The sequence below is a fragment of the Arachis hypogaea genome, chromosome 15 (genome assembly GCF_003086295.3).
Source record: "Arachis hypogaea cultivar Tifrunner chromosome 15, arahy.Tifrunner.gnm2.J5K5, whole genome shotgun sequence".
NCBI classification, from domain to species: Eukaryota; Viridiplantae; Streptophyta; class Magnoliopsida; order Fabales; family Fabaceae; genus Arachis; species Arachis hypogaea.
This window is the reverse complement of record NC_092050.1, coordinates 144,414,145-144,434,553: the sequence shown is the minus strand read 5'-3', so window position 1 is coordinate 144,434,553 and position 20,409 is coordinate 144,414,145. Positions and strand designations below refer to the sequence as shown.

Sequence of the window (20,409 nt, the reverse complement as noted above, 5' to 3'; positions counted from 1 at the left end):
CTCCTAAATAATTTGTTATTAATGATTGGTCTTTTTTTTAATCTTGCTATCTTATTGGATCACTCAATAACCTGATTATTGATAGTTCATGGTTCTTTTATTTATGTTGTTGGATTTGGTTGGAATCAATTATGAAGAATTATTTAAAATTTTAAAAAAATTAATAACAATGTTTTTAAACTAATACAAAAAAATGTTTTTAAACTGAGTTTTTTTTTTATATATTGATTCACTTAAATATATGTTTGGGAAATTATCAAAAAAACATATATATGTAAAAGTATAGATGAAAAAAATAAAGTGGCGTGCTTAAAATTTAAATAGTTATTGGTAAATATGTTAAAATTTTTGAATTTCTTAACTTAAGATTATTTATATTAAATTATTAAAAAAATATGAAAATAAAAATGAATTTAAACTTATAAGCATAATTGAAAGACCTTAATTCTTGATTTTTATGCAATTCTCAGTTATCATCCTAAAATTTGTTATTGAAGATTCTAATGCGTGGTATTTTTATGTTTTTTCTTAATCAAAATATAACAATTCTTTGATTGGTAAGAATTATAAGGTGATTTTAATATATTAAGAAATAAGATCTTTAGTCTCTGTTTATATTTAACTATTGATTCCTATTAAACTTTAAAATTTCAAATGAAATAAAATAATAAACTTGATTTTATTCATATTAAGGTCTAAATTTATAAGTAATTTTGACTTATTTTTTATTTTTCAAAACAACAATAAAACTAATATATATATATATATATATATATATATATATATATGTCAAAACATAAAAATAGATAATATAATTATATTATTTAAATATATGTATATAACCCATAAAATAGACTAATTTTTTTTCTATCATAATAAATTAAAATAATAAAAACAATAATAAAAAGGGTAAAAAGAGTACCAAAGTATGGAGGCCAATTTTTTTTCAAGGAAGACCAATGTTATACCTATTGCTTTTTTTATTTTGGTCACATTTCTATTAGAGAAAAAACTTTACAGGATGTCTTGACAATTATTTTGAAAGACAACAAAATACTCAAAAAAAAAAAATCTTTTTTGGTTCTTGATCTTTATTTTTATGAGACTGATTAGCTCATCTGTCAATATTTTTTAGGGCAAAAAACCATAATAAGCCAACGTTGGAAATGTATAACGTAAATACGCCAAACTGAAAATCGTTTCAGCAATAAGCCAGAAGCTATTTTTATGTAATTCGAACCAGGTTGGTTCGAACTACAAACCTTAGTAATTCGAACCAGGGTGGTTCGAATTAGGAGAAGAGTAGCTTTGAATGTAATTCGAACCAATGTGGTTCGAACTCCCACCAAAATTTTCTTCATAAATCGAACCAGGTTGGTTCGAACCTTGGCTGCACATAGTTCGAACCAGGGAGGTTCGAATTATAGAGAGAGATCTGGCCTGAGTAATTCGAACCGTGCTGGTTCGAATTACACAAACCATAATTCGAACCGGGCCGGTTCGAATTAGTGGGAGATAGACCTCTATATAACCGTTCTAAGCGTGAGTTGGTCTCATTAGACCAGTAAGATGGCTAGGGAGGAGAGTTTTGTTGTTCTGGTTCACCACAGAGGATCCATTAAGAGGAAAACTTGTTCCGGAGTGAAGTTCACAGATAAGGATCCTCTCTGTATTGTCGTGAATCCAACGACAAGCTATGATGACCTTGTTAGATCTGTGCTGATGAAACTTGGCCTGGAAGGTGCGAAGCGGGTTAAGAAGTTTTTCTATCGCATTCCAGTCACGATCCTGCACGATACGGTGAAGTATGATTGTCTCACGATTGGTAGTGATGAGGACCTGCAAGTCATGTTTCTTTGTCGGAGGCAGTTTCCGGAGGTGAGGACACCAGAGTTGCTCGCAAAGCTGATTGATGTGGTATCCAGCTCAGGGGGTTCCAAACGGAATACCACCAATGTAGCCACGGCAGCTGGCTCCAGTTCCAGGGCTGCCGTGGCTTCTTCCTCCGTCCCAGTGTACGAGCCAGCGGTCCAACTTGTCGCCTCCCCGTCTTTTGCTGTTGATCTGAATGACGGCGTAGGGGTCGATGCAGGATCCTTTGATATTATGCCGAACGCTTTAGAGGGCGTTCCACCGGTTGGCGTCGAAGACGGAGTCTTGGGTGATGCAGATGAGGACGACGTCGAGCCGGATACGATTGAGGATGACAGCGGCGACGAGGTTGGAGCGACTGGTCCTGCATTGGCAGGCGGTGGTTCTAGCTCTGGCACACAGCAGTATCCACCACATTTTTCCTCATTGGACTTGGACGCCATGAGGCATGAGGGGGTTTTAGGGCACGCTGTTGGATTCGGAGCTAGAGATGCGGAAGGGACTGCTGGTCTGACAGAGTTCTAGGTTGGTCAGCAATTCCAGGATAAAGACGAGGCCCTGCTAAGTGTGAAGAGTTACAGCATCCGGCGAGGGGTACAGTACAAGGTGCTGGAGTCCGATCACCGCAGGTATGTGGGCAAGTGTTCCGAGTTTGGGAATGGGTGCACATGGTTGATTCGACTGAGTCTCCGGAAGCGCAAGGGTCTTTGGGAGGTCAAACGGTACAACGGACCTCACACTTGCCTGGCCACATCCATCTCTAGCGACCACAGGAGTTTGGATTATCATGTGATTTCGGCGTTCATTATGCCAATGGTTAGGGCTGACGCATCCGTGAGCATAAAGGTGCTCCTAAACGCCACGGCAGCGCATTTTGGTTTTAGGCCGACTTACAGGAGGGTATGGATGGCAAAGCAGAAGGCTATTGCCCTCATCTACGGTGACTGGGATGAGTCATACAATGACATCCCTAGGTGGGTGTTGGGTTCCAGCTGACGATGCCTGGAAGTGTTGCGGTCCTGAGAACGAGCCCGGTTCGAGTTGGAGGACAGGTGGACGAGTCTCAAGCGTATTTCCACAGACTTTTCTGGACTTTCTCTCCGTGCATCGAGGCATTCCGTCATTGCAAGCCGCTAGTCAGCATTGACGGCACACATCTGTATGGGAAGTATGGGGGAACGTTGCTCATCGCAATTGCACAGGACGGGAACTCCAACATTCTACCAGTCGCATTCGCCCTGGTGGAGGGTGAGAATGCAGAGTCCTGGACATTCTTTCTCTCGCATCTTCGAGAGCACGTGACCCCGCAGCCCGGTCTGCTGGTAATATCGGACAGGCACAACGGCATCAAGGCTGCGCTTGAGGCCCCAGACGGAGGTTGGTTACTGCCATCTGCGTACCGTGCATTCTGCATACGACACGTAGCGGCTAATTTTGCCCTTACCTTCAAGGGCAAAGATGCTAGGAGGCTACTAGTCAATGCGGCGTATGCGAAGACCGAGGTTGAATTTGATTACTGGTTTGATATTCTTCGGTCTGAAGACCCGGCGATGTGTGACTGGGCGAACCGGATTGACTACTCCTTGTGGACTCAGCATCGTGATGAGGGTCGGAGATTTGGTCACATGATGACGAACATCTCCGAGTGTGTGAATTCAATCCTCAAGGGGGTCAGAAATCTCCCTGTAGCATCCCTGGTGAAGGCAACATATTGTAGGCTTGCGGAACTCTTTGTCCGCAAGGGGAGAGAGGCTGAGGCGCAGATGGGAACCGGACAACAATTCAGTCAGCATTTGGTGAAGTGTATTGAGGCCAACTTGAAGACGGCCAGGTGCTTCACGGTGACGTTGTATGACCGGGATAACTCCGAGTTCACCGTAGCAGAGACCACTCCTACTGGTTCTTTCTCCTTGGGTACCTATAGAGTATCGCTTGCATCGTGGACATGTGACTGCGGGTACTTCCAGGCGCTTCATTTCCCGTGTCAGCACGCACTTGCATGCTGTGCCTACTCACGGCTCACCTGGACCTCTTACGTTCACAGCGTCTATCAGATTAGCTCGGTGTTCAGTGTGTATCGGATGGGATTCACACCTCCGATCCCGGAGGGCTTCTGGCCACCTTACGACGGGCCCACGGTGATTCCGGACCCTGACAGGAGGCGTGCGAGAGAGGGTCGTCCTAGATCCACAATGATACGGACGAATATGGACGAGGCAGATCCGAATCGGCCAAAGAGGTGCGGCCTATGTCGCCAACCCGGACACACACGACGTTGTTGCCCACAGGTTGGAGGATCGTCTCAGGCAGGACGTCATTAGTGGGCATGTAGTTAGTGTTACTATTATTTACATTTTAGTTTTCCTGTTAGATGCAATGTCTTAGCACGTATGTAACTGTTTGATCTTTATACATTGTACTTTGATTGTTGTGAGTAGTAATGAATATGTTGTCTTTCATTATGAATACTGCTACAAGTTCCGTCGATGCAAATTTTAATATGCAAAGGTAAACACTAAACTGTTTCATGATTCGATGATTATAAATAGTCAATGTCCCACAACACAAATAACAAATAACATAGGTAAATAGACTACAACATAACAAGGAAAGTACATATCGTTATCATACACGACTGAACCATAGGAAAAAAATACATGAAACGTGCATCATCTAAACAGATGCGATCCAGTACCACAGCGACGGGCTACCCGTGCCCTCTGACCTCGGCGGATAAACGGCTCCTCATCCTCGATGTCATCCCCATCCTCCTGCGGGGCAGGCTGTGCAGGTGGCGCAACATGCAGGGGTGCCGCAGCCACCCCTGCGACAGACTGTGATGCAGCGGTGAAGGCGGATGGAGGGGTACCTCCGAGACAGAACTACTGACCACCAGATGACGATGGAGGCTCGTTCAGATCAACATCTAACGGGGCCTGTGTGCCTGAGCTCTGACCACCACTGCGGGGAGTGATGTTCCCCTGCATGATGGCGCTGATCTCCTCTAGGAAGCGTGGACTCCCGAAGTCCCCAACAAGCGTCTCGGACCCAATAAAGTCTGACCACTGTGAACCCGGGATAACCCAAGGTGTACCCCCCTGCTCAGGCTGGTCATCGGCTGGCACACCTACGAAGTAATGTCCAAGAGGGCCCGATCCAAGTCCAGCGTCACCCGTGTCAGCCCCGTCACCCATCCCTGTACCATACCACTCATCCACATGACCGCCATCGTGTGTACTAGTACCCGTAGCTGCAACAGCCCCTGAACCACCCCCGCCAACGGGCCCATGCTGATCATCGTCGTCGTCCCCACGGTCAGCATGCCCCCTCGCCCTACCTCCCTGAGCTCGTCGTCCGCCTCTAACTGGACCGGCGTCGTGATCATCGTCCATACCATGATCAGGCCACCTAAACTCACGCTGGCTCCGCCGTGTCCCCACACCCATCCTCCTCTCAACCCTACGCCTGTCCGGCACGTCCTCAGGACGATCCATGTCAGGAACTCGCCCCGGACCTCGCTGTGACGCCTCAACTGGAACCGAAACTGCTCTAGGATCCCCCAGCTGTGTGTCCGGAGACAAGAACCTCTTCCCATGCTGACTCCACCAATCAAGGAACTCATGCGACGGTCCGGGGTCGGCAACAACGTCGAACCTCAGCACACTCTCCTGACGAGAGTCCCAGTAGAGATGCCACTTCTCCAAATAAGACGGGAACCACCGATCACCACCTCTACCATCCTTGGACATCAGAAAGTCGATGTTCAGGACGGAAAGCAGAGGGGGCTGAACCCCTCCAAACTGCGGAAGAACACGATCTATCTGATGCCACTCTATGACAGCAAAGTAGATCAGCGCGGTCACAGAGCGCCACAACGCCATATGCCGAGGCTCCAAAACCTCCGGATGCAAAACCTGAAGTACGTCGGGGCTACTGTACGGCATCCATATGAACTGCACAACACAAGGAAGCCATTCTTGTCAGGGCAACTGTTGGAACCAAATAGAAAATCTTGCTTATAAAAGGACACTTGTTAACTTGCATACTCACCTCCCTGTCCTGTAATCGGTCTATCCTGAGCCTCCACATCGCCACTCTAGGACCCTTCTCGCTCCCGGAAGGGTTGTAACCTGACCATCTGCAACATACACATGTGTTACATCAACTGAAATATGTGTTTAGAGTATGCAATAGACTATTAATGAAATGCAGTGATGTGTGTAAAATTGAAACAGATAAGGCCGTTTCTAGTACCTCGAGGCCAACGGCTAGCTGAACGTCTCATATCCTGCAGGCCTAAACCGAGGAAAGCGCCAAAAGATCCAAGACTGAAGTAGCTGAAGCGGGCCGGCTAACTTGACGACATGTCTGTTCGCCACTCGGCACATGCAACGGTACAACCAAGCCAGTGCTGCAGAACCCCAGCTGTAGGTACCCAGCTCCTCCAGCCTCGCTAGGTACGGAAGCCATCTGATGTGAATCCGGTTCCCGGACTTGTCCGCGAACAGCTGCGTGCCCAACAACATCATGATGTACGCACGGGCATATCGGCGCACAGTCTCCTCATCTGCATCCTCCGGGCACTCGCCAAAAGTCTCCTGAAACCAGCTGCAGTTCACGGCGTACTTCTGAACCTGACTAGGAGGAGGTATAACTCCGAGCAACTCCTGGAACCAGACCCAGGCTGGACGGCCACCCTCGATGTATATATGGAACTCTGACAGGCACCCGCTCACGTAACGGCCGTCCACTGGCAAACCCAGCTGGTATGCCACGTCCTGGAGTGTGATAGTGCACTCTCCGAACGACATATGAAACGTGTGCGTCTCGGGACGCCATCGCTCTACGAATGCACTGACAAGGGCCTCGTCTAGCCGGAACCATCGGTCGTTCAACCTTGCAAGATGGTATAGACCTGCCATCTGCAAGTACGGAACGTATCTATCATCAAGTCGCATGCCCTGCTGCCGCCGCATGCTCCTAATGCATCGCTGGGGCTGCGAGTAGTAATGAACCGCATAGTTAAAACCAGTTTAAAAACCAACCACAACCGTAAGCAACGCGATAAATCATCAACAAACCATTCTGCTAAATAAAACCGCATAACATTACATTAAAGATAAGCAACTGGAAAACAAACCCATATACCGCACAACTAAGCCGTTAACATAAACCGGCTTAACGAGATCCACTAACAAGAAAAACCTTAACTAAACCGGTTTACATAAAACATCTAGCGTAAAACAACTACAATCAAACAAGTCAAACAAATCACCAACATAAAACCACTAACGAAAATCACCTACCCTAAACCACTCAAATAAACCGCTTGCATAAACCACTCACAAAAACCGGTAACATAAACCACCAAAATAAACCACTAACAAAAACCACTAACTTAAACCACTAACTTAAACCACTAACATAAACCACTACCCTAAACCACCAACCTAAACCACTAACATAAACCACTAACTTAAACCGCTAACTTAAACCACTAACATAAACCACCTACATAAACCACTAACATATACCACCATCTAACCCACATGCAAAACTACTAAGTCACAAATACCGCTATAATAAAAAATATTTCCGTACTAACCTCATCGTTGATGACCCCGGCTATATGAGCGACTCCGTTCAAGCGATATAACCGTGCCGGATCGTCCCCCATCAGCAGAGTATTCCGTTCAGGTCTTCCTCGGAGAGAATCTGTGTCGTTTTCTCTGAGATTTGGTGGGGTAGGGGGAAGGAATAATAATTCGAATGAGGGTGATTCGAACTCCTTATATAGCCGAATCACCCCTAATTCGAACCAGCTTGGTTCGATTTATGAAGGACCATGCCAAGGGTAATTCGAACCAGCCTGATTCGAATTACATACGTTGCACAATTGGCTATAGTTCGAACTAGAGGAGTTCGAATTACTTGGGTTAGTAGTTCGAACCACATTGGTTCGAATTACACACAAAGCTCCTCTTCACCTAATTCGAACCACCCTGGTTCGAATTATTAAGGTTTGTATTTCGAACCACCCTGGTTCGAATTACATAAAATTCACGTTTGGCTTATTGCTGAAACGATTTTCACTTTGGCATATTTAGGTTACACATTTCTTGCCTTGGCTTATTCTAGTTTTTTGTCCTATTTTTTATCTATATTATTCGAATAAACTTACATGACATATTAAATTGTTGATTTATCCATTAAGAACCAACTAGAATTAACAAATTCTTTTTTGTTTAGAGTCTCATTGTCTTTTAAGGATAATTATCAAGATCATTTAGTTTTTATTTTTATTTTTTATTATTTTTTCAAATACATTAGATAAATATACGGTGTAAAATTAAAAAATATTAGTGATTTTTAAATTATTTTTACTTATAAAAATTAAATAGAGGATATATTACTGATTAACGTATCACGTAAGTATGTTTTGAAGACAGATAGATTAACTAGTCTCATGAAATTAAATATCAAAAGTCGAAGAAAATATTTTTTTTTTTGGTTTAAAGATTTCGTAATCTTTCAAAAAAAATTATTAAAAACCTCATATTCTTTTTATTAAGCAATTAATTTTTAGTTTAGATATTTTATGGTATTAATATACCATTCATAAAAACAACATAGTTAGTTAACTATGCACATATTTATCTTTAATAAATATTTTCCAGGAAAATAGCAAGGTTTAAAAAATTTACTTTTCATCTAGCACAAAAAAATTTTGCACAAAATATGACCATTATGATAAAATTTTGCACCCAATTTAATTACTATACAATGATCGACCAAACACAAAAAAAGAAAGTATGATATGATTAAAAAAAAAGTTACATTAGTTTAGATATTTATAATTTCATAATTTATTTATTTATTAAAAATATAAAAAATTAGTTCAATAGTTCATTTTAATTTTAATTTTTTATGAAAAATATAATTTTTTTTGGACAGGGAGCCGGGCCAACAGTCCAGCCCAGTTCAGAACAGAGACCCATGCCCCTAACCGACCCGGAATCCATCCATGTTCCCCATCCCTTGCCACGAGAGAGATGCTGTATTTGCCAAGGCTTCGATGCGGCCACTTCTCCTCAGCGATCCAGCGCGGTGATCGGACCCCTGCGTGATAGCGACGCCGCCGACGACTGTTCGTGTCTGGGCCGCCATCGCAACCGTCTTGCCTCCGTAGCAGCAGTCGGGACCTCGCCGTCGACGCCCTCCCTCGCCCAGCAGCCCGAATCCACAACCTCCATAGGTTGCCGCCGCTTTAACCGCAGCTGACACCTCGTCTGTCTCATCTTACCGCAGCTCCAGCTCTTTTCATATCCCCGGTTTCAATTTCAACCCCACCTGTGAAGATCCGGTTGATACTCAAACCTGGAACACCTACCCGTGTGACCGCGTCGGCTTAGGTTGCATGCGGGCTCTCTGCCTCAGATCATAAACGATCTGGATTGAATTCTGACTCCCCTGCCTCATTCCCTGGTTCAAACCTCTTCGTTTTACCTATTTTGATTTTTCCCATTAGTCTTTCTAATTCTTACTTCACATTTGAGCCTTCTTTCTAATGATGCTTTGTATGTCTGCAGGTGGTTGAGTACTCCAGCTCGAACGTAATGTTTCTGCTTCCGCTGCCTTTGCCACTGCATGAGCTAGACGACTTCCTATCCTGGGAGTCCAAGTCATTCCCTTTTCAGGTAAATTCTCCATTAGAATTTGAATATCTTGGATGATAGCTAATGCTTCTCCAATAATTGTCTTGGATTTGATTGCTTGAATGAGCTTTAAGTTGTCTGATTCTATTAGAGTTCTGCCTATTTGTAGATTGTTCACTATGATTAATGCTTGTCTTATTGCTTGGGCTTTTGCCACAGTACTTGATTTAGCTTGAATCTTTCCTGAGAAGCCTAATATTAAAATTTTCAAATTGCACTCTTTCACACAAGCCTATCAAATGAATCAATCCGACTCATTTGAGTTCGGCCCATATATACTCGCAGATTGATTCATTTATTTTTTATTAATTCGTCGCGGATTGGAGTTTCATTTAAAAGTCTGTCACTAGATAATGGGTTGCTGTATATACAAGACGGAATTCGAACTTCCAACATTTATTTAAGCGAATGAGTGATTTGACCATTCGACTAACCAAAATCCGTAGCCCACGAATTTAGCCGGCCCTACTCTCACAGCCACACTCACTTCCTCTGCCTCACCTTCATTCTATAGTTTATACTCTATAGTCTGTCACTTCCTCTCTCTCTCAAGTCTCAACCCTCGCCTCTCTTTCTCTCATCACACTCAGGTTTTGATTCTGTGAATCTCTTCCTCGCCTTCCAACTGTCGCCAGCCCTTGACTCTGTCAATCTCTCCTTGGTCGCCGCACTGTGTCGCTCCTCTGCTTCCCTCCGTCGTTGCCGCCGCCGCAACCATCTATAGGTGTAGCCTCCTCTGCTTCAGTTCTCACTGTTTCTTACTGCTTTGACTCATTTCTAACTGTAAATTGTTAATGGCGGAATATCTGTGTGTAGGTGTAGCTTCTGTAAATTTTTTCTTAGTTACTATAAGCTTAGCTTCTGTTTTTTCTAAAATTTTTCTGAGCATTGTATTATATTGTTAATTATTTAAGCTTGTACCATTTATTTTGCTTACTGATGACAGTGATGAGGTTTTTAATTTCATTATCTGCGGTGATTCAAATACCTTCCAATATTTCTGATTTTCTCTCCAAATGTTCTCAAGACTCCGATATTTCCAGTCAAAATTTCCTTTTGGCCTTTGCTGAATCAGATTCAAGTTGCTTTTGGTTAACAATGTCCTCTTGCTAACACCTTAAATGAGTACAGCTTAATTTTGGTACAAAGATGTTATCTTAAACATTATATTGCCGTGGGTTTCCCTTTCCCTCTCCTCTTTTCTTTTATTCGAGAAAATATGAAAGAAAGAAGGGGCGATGGCTGCACGTGCTTTGAAGGTTTGCCTAGTTTTCGTGTTAAGCTTGCTTTGCAGTTATATGTTTTCAGTTCATGTTATTACATGATAACGTTGCTGCAAATGTCCACCATTTTTTCATTTCAGTTTGGCTCAAGTTTTGTTTTATTTGCTGGTTAAAGTATTTTTTATTGATGTTGTGATGCATACATTGTGGAAGATTTGATATTGGGAATGATTGTTTCCTTGACAGTGTTCTTCAAGAGTAGTTGATTTTTCATTGTGTCAATGTGATGTGGATTGCTTTAAGTTCCTACTAGTTGCTTCTGGAAGAGTCAAATGTTACTGGTTAAACAGTGCCCTAATAGTTGCTGGCCTATTGGATGCAGATGAATTGCATATGGTGCTTTGATACTTAAGTCATATAACCAGCTAGATCAATGAATATTATCGAATATATCACGGTCCTCTCTTGTGTGATCTGCCTTTTCACTATTTGATATAGTGTCATTAGTGAATATGATTTGTATTATATGTTGATGTTTAATGATTGAAAGCTTCAGTGTACAATATATTTTTGGCAAAAGTTGCTGGTAATGTAGTGCGGAAATTTTGTCTCCAAAGTTTCTCTGCAGCTCCCAACCTTACCCCTACCAGATGGGAACTTTTTGTGTATCATCTCTGTCAAAGTTTGGAAATTTTGGTTATCCCTGTATGTCTAGCCTTTTCAGGTTATGTAGCCTCAACTCTCACATAAAAAAAATTGTAAAACATAGCACATTTAAATATTTAATTGAATCATTTGATAGGAAGTTTATTTATCTTATGGGGAAGTGTTCATTATTCATAATATTACACAAATAACTTTAACCTTGATTTATATATCCAATTTTTATGACATCTCACTATGTCGAGAGTCAAAATTTTTTTTTTTTTTTCAGAAGGCATGTAAAATGCTTGACTGATAAGATACAAATAACTCAAATGTATGGAATGTTTGAAGTGTTTTTGTCTTCAATTGGATATTTACTATCTCCAGACACAAGTCCAGGTATCCTTCTCAATGCATTTTATTGATACCTCTACAAGTCTGGAAAATTAATTGAGTCCATCATTTCAGATGCAACTTTTTTTCAGTGCTCACATCTGCTCCATTGGGCTCTACAGATCTAGATTATGAATGCCATTCAGTTCATTATTATTATTATTTTGGGCATTTCAGTTTAATCTGCAAAATGCGGTGACTGATGTGATACGAATAGCTTAAATCTATAGAATATTCAGGGTTATTGGTTCTATTAGATTTTTGTTGTTTCCACTCTGCAGACACAAGTCAGGTGTCCTCCTTATTGCTGTTATAAATCTGGAAAATTAATTGAGTCCATCTTTTCAAATGTGATTTTTTTCTTGGTGCTCACATTTGCTCCACTGGGACTTTATGCATCTAGAATATGAATTCTATTTTGTTCTATATATTCAACACTCCAGTTTCTGAATAGGAGTTTGTCCAGTTTGCAGTTTCACTATTATTTGAATTTTGGATGTTGAAATTTGATATTTAAATAAATCATCGTTCATAAGCTCGTACTGCCCTAGTCCATGTTATATTGCTGTTCTAGATTATTTGCGTTAGTCAGGTACTATCTTACATACATTGGTTGAAAGAGTCCATAATCATTTTTTTAAATAGATTTGAGTGCTCCTCCAGTGGTCATATATGCTCCATGCGGGTGTCATGGGTTGGGTGTGAATCTTGCTTAGTTTTGATATTATGCAAAATTTTGTATGTCTTGAATTGTTCATGGTCTTGCTGGGCAATATTTTTTTTCCTGTTTCCATCATTGTACTTAGAGCCTATTTGGAAAGTGGCAAAAGCTACTTTTTGGCTTTTGAATTATGAAAAGTCACAAATTAATGTTGTTTGGTACTGTTTTTAAAAGATGCTTTTAACTTTCCGAAAAGTTATTTAAGAGCTTTTGAAGAAGTAAAAAAATATGACTGCTCTCTTTTTCAAAAGTTATTTTATCACTCCTATTTATTAAAAAGAGCTTAATTAAGTTGTTTACCCAAAAACAAAATAACTTATTTATAAGCTGCTTTTAATATAAGTCTTTATGTTTTAAGTTTTTTTTTTTTTTCCCCAAAAGAGCTTAATTAAGTTGTTTACCCAAACTGGGCCTTAATCTATTGACCCAGCCTTTAGTTTGTCCTGATTTGGTTTACGAAATTTCAGTTTTTTTTTATTACTTTTTATTTGTTTTGTACACGATAAATAATCTTCTCGTTGCCTCCTGTTGCATGTCGCTCCTTCCATCAGTTTTGAAGAGAATTATCTCCTTAATGACTTTTCAATAGTTCACCAAAAAGTTTTCTCGACTGTTGGTGAGTATGTATCCTTGATAGTTTCCCTCTTTGGTCAATATTTATCAAAGAAATGGTTTGACATTAAATACTTTTAATGTCTTAGAATCTTAAAAATCATCCATTCTGTTTAATGTCTTAGAATCTTAAAAACCATCCATTCTTTTAAAGTGAGCCTCCTAATTATTGTTATTGTGATCCATTTGATAAATTTGTAATATTAACTTTACTTTTTAAGGTACTAATGCTCCTATGATCGTGCTATCTGCAAAGCTTTGATATTCCATTGACATCAGAGACGAAGTAGAAGCTTAATTGGAATACTTTTTTAGTGTATATGTACTTGGTAACAAATAATGCTGTTGAAACATGTACCAACTGTTGGTAATCTCCTTGAGGGAATTATACATGTTCCTGTCGCCCGACTCAAAGGCATAAATAGGCATTTTGGTGTTTTGTACTCAACTTTGCCTACTTGCAATGAGCTGCCAAGAAAGCTCAAGAAATCTGAGAGAAAACCACCTGTGAGAAGTTTTAATGAGCTAAAGCGTGAAGCTAGACTGAAGAGAAAGGAAAGACAAAATGCACGTGAGATTATTTTACAACCTCCTGAAAATGGTTTGTTGGTTGAACATTTAGTTCCTGTTGCTCGTGAAGTTTATGCTGCAAGAACTGAACTATTATCTACTGTTTCAAGACTTATCAAGTACACTGCTATTTATACATGCAGGTAACTCTCTTCGTTGTGGTTATCTGAGCTTTTTTAGCTTCTTGTAGGTAGGACCTTTTATTCAAGTGTGATACTGAGTTTCAACATCAAGCATTTTAACCTTTTAACTAAATATGATTGTTCAACACGTGTTTTAGAGGATTTGTTAATGTGCAAATAGGAGCTATTACAAGTGAATAATTTATTCTCATCCCTTTGCATTCTTTTATTTTACAATGTTATTTGAGACACTGGAGTCCTTGCAGCTTATGCGGAGAAGTTCATGTTGGCCATCCACCCCATAAAATTAGAACTTGTGACGTTCAAGGAAGCCTTTCAAGCAAAGAGCATGCTTGGGTCAGAGGAGGTATCCAACATGTTCTGCCACTTGTCGAGTCATTTCATTTGTATGACAGAATAGGGAGGGCTGTTTCACATAAGGAAATGCTTGAAGTTGACCGAATTCCAGCGATTGTTGAATTATGCATCCAGGCTGGCTTTGACATACCTGAGTACCCCACCAGGAGAAGGACTTTTCCTGTCTACTCCATTGCTGGCAAGATGATTGATTTTGAGAAACGGTTTCCAAAAGATTTTTCTCTTGGAGAAGATATAGACGCATGTGGGTTTCGGTATAACAGAAAGAGAATGGATAAAGACACACATCCTGCAGAGCTATATTCTAATGATATCAAAGGTTGCAGAAAAAATTCTTTTTTTTTTTTTTTAATTTTTGGTCCTTAGCCACTCTCTTCAGACACGCATATTCTATTCCATCCTTTATCATTTACAGAAACTAACCATGCTGACCTGTGCATGTTCTTTTGCAGTCATTGCTGTTGGAGGCATGAAAGCCTGGGAGAAAATGTGTAGTGGATCTTCAAAACTGATGGAAACATATGCTGTCCAAACTTGTGGATATTGTCCAGAAGTACAAGTTGGACCAAAAGGTCATCGAGTTCGAAATTGTCAAGCTTACAAACACCAAATGAGGGATGGGCAGCATGCATGGCAGGAAGCTAGAATTAGTGATTTGGTACCACCAGTATATGTCTATCATGTTCAAGATCAACAAAATAATAAGCCTTTGGTGAATGAGTTAAGGAGATACTACATTATGCTGCCTGCAGTGGTTGAATTATTTGCACAGTGTGGAGCACCATTGGAACCGAAATATGCAGGTGCGATGAGGGATGTTGTAATCCCAGAAATGGATGAGGAAAAGTGGGTGGTTTAAACTTTAAAGTAATGGGTTGGATGGCGCCTGAATCCTATGTATGGAGTAAACTATTTGGGCACTGAAAGTGTCTATTAGCAAAGACCAATAGGAAATTTTGACTTGATATTTTAGCATATGAGAAAATCTTGAGAGAGAAAATCAGAGTGGAAGTACGTTTAAGCTGAAACAAATATTGATCTTGCTTGTACATGTTGCTGTTGGCTTGCACAAAAGTCAATTTTTAGGGTTTTATGGGAATATATAAGGAGATGCTAGAATTAGGGATTTTAGACTTTGGAGGTGATACCATCGGTGATGAGGATTGTGAGTAGGGATGGCAGCAGGTATCCCATGAATAGGGATGGGAACATCGGGATCGGCTGGAAATGGAACAAGGTGGAGGTTGGTTTCAATGAAGGAGAGGGAGAGGATGATTAACCGCCAGTTGAGAGAATGAGAGAGCCATTTGATTTCATGCCCCAACAGAACAATTCTTATGTATTTGGATGAAGAAAACTGAAGAGGGAACAACACACGAGCTTTGGAACCCGATGCTTCTCTGTCTCAGCTTTCAACCACTTGTGCTCTTCATGCTACCACTTCCTAGTTTGGAGCTACATACACTAGTAACCATAACTAATACTACTGCTTCTTTCAGATTGATTCATGGTTGCAATCAATAATGATACCTTGATGTACCAGAAATTTTTATTGTAGGGGTAAAAGTTAGTAACATAGGGTTACATTGCACAGATATGGCTACTTTGTTAAAGTACTCGTACCGGGTATGGATACGTGTTGAATACATGTTAGGAATGTTCGAATATGCACTAGATCAAAAAGATAATTTTTGGACATCTTCTAGGTACGGCTAAGCCATACTTGGGTAAGTATTTATATTGACATAGAGAAAGTGTAGTGTTTTTGGAGATTTTTTTAACCTTTTGTTTTCAGAGTCATTTAACTTTTTATTTTTCCATAATAGCTTAACTTTACTAACATCAGAATGAAAAATGACCATTAGTCTCGCTCTCCAACCTCTGTGACGGTGTGTCCTCCAATCCTTTCACTCCGCTGCCAGAAAGGAAGTCCGGTGACGACGACCACGAGAGAACCAAACCACGAGCCACAGGCGATAGAGCATAATAGCACCCAACCCAAACGCGGGGTAACAAAATGTGAGAGGCAACACTTCAGAGAGCAAGCAGAGCAATGACTATCAAGGTTATTTTATTTTGCTTATGTTCCATTTTCAATGTCTCTTGCGTTTTTTTTTTTCCTTTGCCCTTCCCATGTTGAATAATTGGATCATTTTATCGTATGTGAAATTTTCTGGCTATTTTATTTATTTATTTATTTATTTGGTTTTAGGATTTGTATGTTTATTTTTTATTTTGTTTTTTATTTCTTTTTGCTGAATGTTTTCTTTTGTTCTTATTTATTGTTTTGAAATTATTTATCTGATATTTTCAAAAAGATTAGATTCTAATACTAAGAACTTGTTTGGGTGTCATTAGTGTCATGAAACCATGTCATGGCTCACCAAGAATTGAACTCTTGACCTTTCGGACATAGAACTCTGATATCATGTCATAAAACCACTCTTCCTAAAAGTTTAAGTTGATAATGGTTATATCTCTAATAATTTAGGTTGTTAGAAAAAGATATTTTTTTGATGATTTTTTAAAAAAATTTTAATGTGTTTGCCAAAATTTTAGTAGTAAAAATAAAAGCACTAGAAAAAAAAAAACCTCTTTTTTTTAGAAGTTATAATTTACAGTTTTTTCTCAAAAGATCTTTTTTACTTTAAAAAAGATGTTTTTAACATTATAAATAAATAAGGAGTACTTTTATATTATCACATCCAAACATAATTGTTAGATAAAAAAATATTTTTCATGAAATATTTAAACATAAAATTACTTTTACTTTTCTAAAAGATTTTTTTAAAAAAAATCACTTGAAAAAATATATTTTTGTAGAAGTTTGTCCAAACCAACGTTAAGGCTGCGTTTGGAAGAGAGATTGTGACTGTGAGACACAGACTAAATTAAGTCTCTGTATTGTGTTTGGTGTAAAATATACTGAACTTAGTTATGTCTCAGTATCATGTTTAATTTAAGATAAACATGGAGATTGAAGGACAGATTTGAAATTTGAAAAGTTAAATAAATGAGAGTATTTTTGAAAGGAATGTTATTAAAGTTTCAGTTCTCTGCGTTCCCATTTTTTTTTGGAGGTATTAAGGTAGCTTTGTTTTGAGGTACTGGGACAAAGACTGGGAGATTGGGACTCAGTATTATGTTTGTTGGCCCAGAGACTGGTACTAAAATTTCAATCTCTATTCCCAAAATTTCAGTATTTAAGTACTTCCAAAAAGTGGGGACACAAAGGACTGAAATATTTGGAGATAGAAACTAAAACTTTAATAACATTTTACACCTAAAATACTCTCATTTCAATTAATGAATTCGAACTTTATCTTTTGTGCAAATTAAATTAGAGTTTCATTCTTATTTTAATCTCTGTCTCTCACTTTACACCAAACACAATACTGAGACTTATTTCAGTTTTTGTCTCTCAGTCTCAGTCTCTCAGTCTCTGTCTCTCAGTCTCAGACTTTTAGTCTCTGTATCTCTTCCAAACGCTACCTAGGAACTGAAATTTTGTGTCCTAGAACTGAAATTTTAGTTCCACTCTCTGATTACCAAACATAATACTTAATCCAATCTCCTAGTCTCAGTCTCAGTCCTAGTCCCAGAAAGTAAACGCAATCTAATAGTGGTAGTGAGTCTAACTTCATAAATGCCAAGTATGTTACTAGAAAATCTGAAAATAATGGTCCTCTTTGGGTTTATGTAACTGTACTGCAAGGTAAAAAAATTGGAAAAGGGAATGTACTTTGGCATTGCAATTATTATAGTGGCTGTTACAAGGGATCTTATTCTAGAGTAAAGGCTCAGTTGTTCAGAGAAAAAGGATTTGGAATTAATGTTTACTCATAAGTCAATACTGACTATCTTGAAGAAATGAAGCAAATAGAGAAACAATCAGTTGAGAAGACAAAAATTGTTCAAGTTCATAGAACTACAAGTTAAAATCTACCTAGAAAACCTGAGGGGCAAGAAAAGAAGAGTGGTAGATAGACCTTTGATGAAGGCTTTTAATATGAAGCTCGGGAGCATTTGAATTGTGAAATAGCAAGGAACTTTGTGAGCAAACACCAATTCCAAATCCCTTTTCCTTTAGCAAATGAGTCTTCACTCTAGAATTAAATTCCTTAAACAACCACTATAATAATTGCAACGCGAACTTACATTTCCTTTTTCAGATTTTTTATCTTGCAGGACCATTGTTTTAGATTTTCAGTAGCAAGGAACTTTGTGAGCAAACACCAATTCCAAATCCCTTTTCCTTTAGCAAATGAGTCTTCACTCTAGAATTAAATTCCTTAAACAACCACTAATAATTGCAACGCCAACTTACATTTCCTTTTTCAGATTTTTTATCTTGCAGGACAATTGTTTTAGATTTTCTAGTAGCATACTTGTTAGTTATTAAGTTACACTCACTTTCACTACCACTATTAGTGTTAGAATCTGGTCTTTCTAAAAACATTTGATAAATAATTTCAAAACAATGAATAAGAATAAAAAAAATTCCGCAAAAAGAAATAAATGAAAAAAAATTCAAGAAAAAAGTAAACATATAATCCTGAAAAAAAAAACAAATATATATATATAATAAAATAACCAGAAAGCTTCACAAATGATGAAATGAACCAAATATTCAAGAGGAAAAGAGCAAAATAAAAAAGAGAGAGATATTGAAGATGGAACAAATGCGAAATAAAATAGCCAGAGAACCAAATTTCCATCGGAGGAAGGGAATATTATAAAAAAGCAAGAAAGAGACATTGAATATGGAACAAATGCAAACCAGGGGGAAGGAAACTAACTTTGATAGTCGTTGCCCTGCTTGGACTCTAAGGCGTTGCCTCTCTCACGTCATTCTGGGTGCTATTGTGCTCTATTATGTGGCTCGCGTTTTGGTGCTCTCATGATTGCTGTCATCGGTCTTCCATTTTGGCAAGGCAATGCCAGGATTAGAGGTTACATTGTCACAGGAGTTGGAAAGTGAGACTAATGGTCATTTTTTGGGTTAAGGTTAAGCTATCAAAGAAAAGATAAAAAGGTTAAATGACCCTGAAAACAAAAGGTCCGGTTTAGAAAAATAAAAAAAACTCCTAAAACAATGCAGTTTTTCTATTTTGATATAAATACATACCCAAATCTGACTTAGCCGTAGTGCCAAATTTTTTTTTTGGTCCGGTGCATATTCAAATGTACTTGGTACATATTTGACGTGTACCGGTACTGTAAGGATATTTTAGCAAAAATAGCTGTATCTTTGCAACATAGTTATTAACAAACAGTTTATTGGTGGGCAAAAATAGCAGCATACAACAATGGATACATTGTAATCTTCAGCTCGGAGGTTACTGAATATTCCATTAAGTATTGAATGTAAATCTAGTAAGTCGTAATTTGGAAAATATATAACCCATTGTGATTTGATTCTGCAGGGCAGGAGAGTGACAAGACATTGGAAGAAATATTTGTATGTTGGCCGACAAAGCGCGAAGAGTGATTTATCAGATTCGCGGACCATCATATGAGAAAACACTTGGAATATTAGAAGTCATGCCTTATCGAGCCTGTGAACTGTGAAGGCATTATCAAGATAGTACTTTCAGCATGCAGGAGCAAATTGTAGCAACACTTTTGAGTTTAAAAGCAAAGGAAGTTGTTATAAGTAAAGCAGCGTTTAATGAAGCAAGGACTATGAAAAGGATCAGGCCTGTGGCTCGGTGACGAGCTTGTCAAATAGCAATCACCGTAAGAGGTTTACCAAGTAAGTCTGTCGTGGAAGCAACTCGTGCTTAATCCTACAAGGGATAAAATGTATGTGTTGTTATGATTATTCTCTTTCCACTTTATTCATGAATATTTCTGAATTTTGATGTTATGTTTTTGTATTTTTGTGTAGGGATTCATAGAGGAGTATAAGAATATTGTGAGTACGGCTATGTCTAAACTGTTTGACAATTCAATTTAGTTCTGAAAATGAAAGATTTATCTTCAAGATTTATGAAGTGTGAACAATTCTGCTACACCTCTGTTTAGCACAAAAACAATAAGAACTTATTTCGGTAAGATTAATAAAGTGATATGTACTATCATAGTATCATAAACACCGGAGTTGTCAATTAAGACCCATTGTTGTTGCCATTACTGCCACTATTACCGATGTCGTT

The 20,409-nt window shown here is 39.1% G+C and overlaps 1 protein-coding gene across 22 annotated transcripts; it reads left to right on the top strand.

Moving 5' to 3' along the window:
* Positions 1 to 8,846: 8,846 nt before the first annotated feature.
* LOC112751082 (APO protein 3, mitochondrial) lies at positions 8,847 to 20,241 on the top strand. Of its 22 annotated transcripts, XM_072217123.1 has the most exons (10): positions 8,920 to 9,357; positions 9,462 to 9,569; positions 13,121 to 13,185; positions 13,403 to 13,894; positions 14,140 to 14,570; positions 14,704 to 15,718; positions 15,846 to 15,978; positions 16,117 to 16,316; positions 19,678 to 20,056; positions 20,142 to 20,241. In XM_072217123.1, exons 4-6 carry the CDS (start codon positions 13,521 to 13,523, stop codon positions 15,108 to 15,110), a joined length of 1,212 nt encoding a protein of 403 aa, XP_072073224.1. In that variant the 5' UTR covers positions 8,920 to 9,357; positions 9,462 to 9,569; positions 13,121 to 13,185; positions 13,403 to 13,520; the 3' UTR covers positions 15,111 to 15,718; positions 15,846 to 15,978; positions 16,117 to 16,316; positions 19,678 to 20,056; positions 20,142 to 20,241. The 22 variants fall into 22 exon arrangements, with proteins under 22 accessions (XP_072073223.1, XP_072073220.1, XP_072073225.1 ...); XM_072217122.1 differs by lacking the exon at positions 13,121 to 13,185 and having other exon boundaries at positions 8,847 to 9,357; positions 19,678 to 20,006; XM_072217119.1 differs by lacking the exon at positions 13,121 to 13,185 and having other exon boundaries at positions 8,847 to 9,357.
* The last annotated feature ends 168 nt before the right edge of the window (positions 20,242 to 20,409 follow it).

Coding starts and splice junctions, on each gene's coding strand:
- LOC112751082 (XM_072217125.1), top strand. CDS start 13,521: ATGCTGTTGAAACATGTACCAACTGTTGGTAATCTCCTTGAGGGAATT. Junction 13,895..14,139: donor ACTGCTATTTATACATGCAG/GTAACTCTCTTC, acceptor GAGTCCTTGCAG/CTTATGCGGAGAAGTTCATG. Junction 14,571..14,703: donor ATATTCTAATGATATCAAAG/GTTGCAGAAAAA, acceptor GTTCTTTTGCAG/TCATTGCTGTTGGAGGCATG.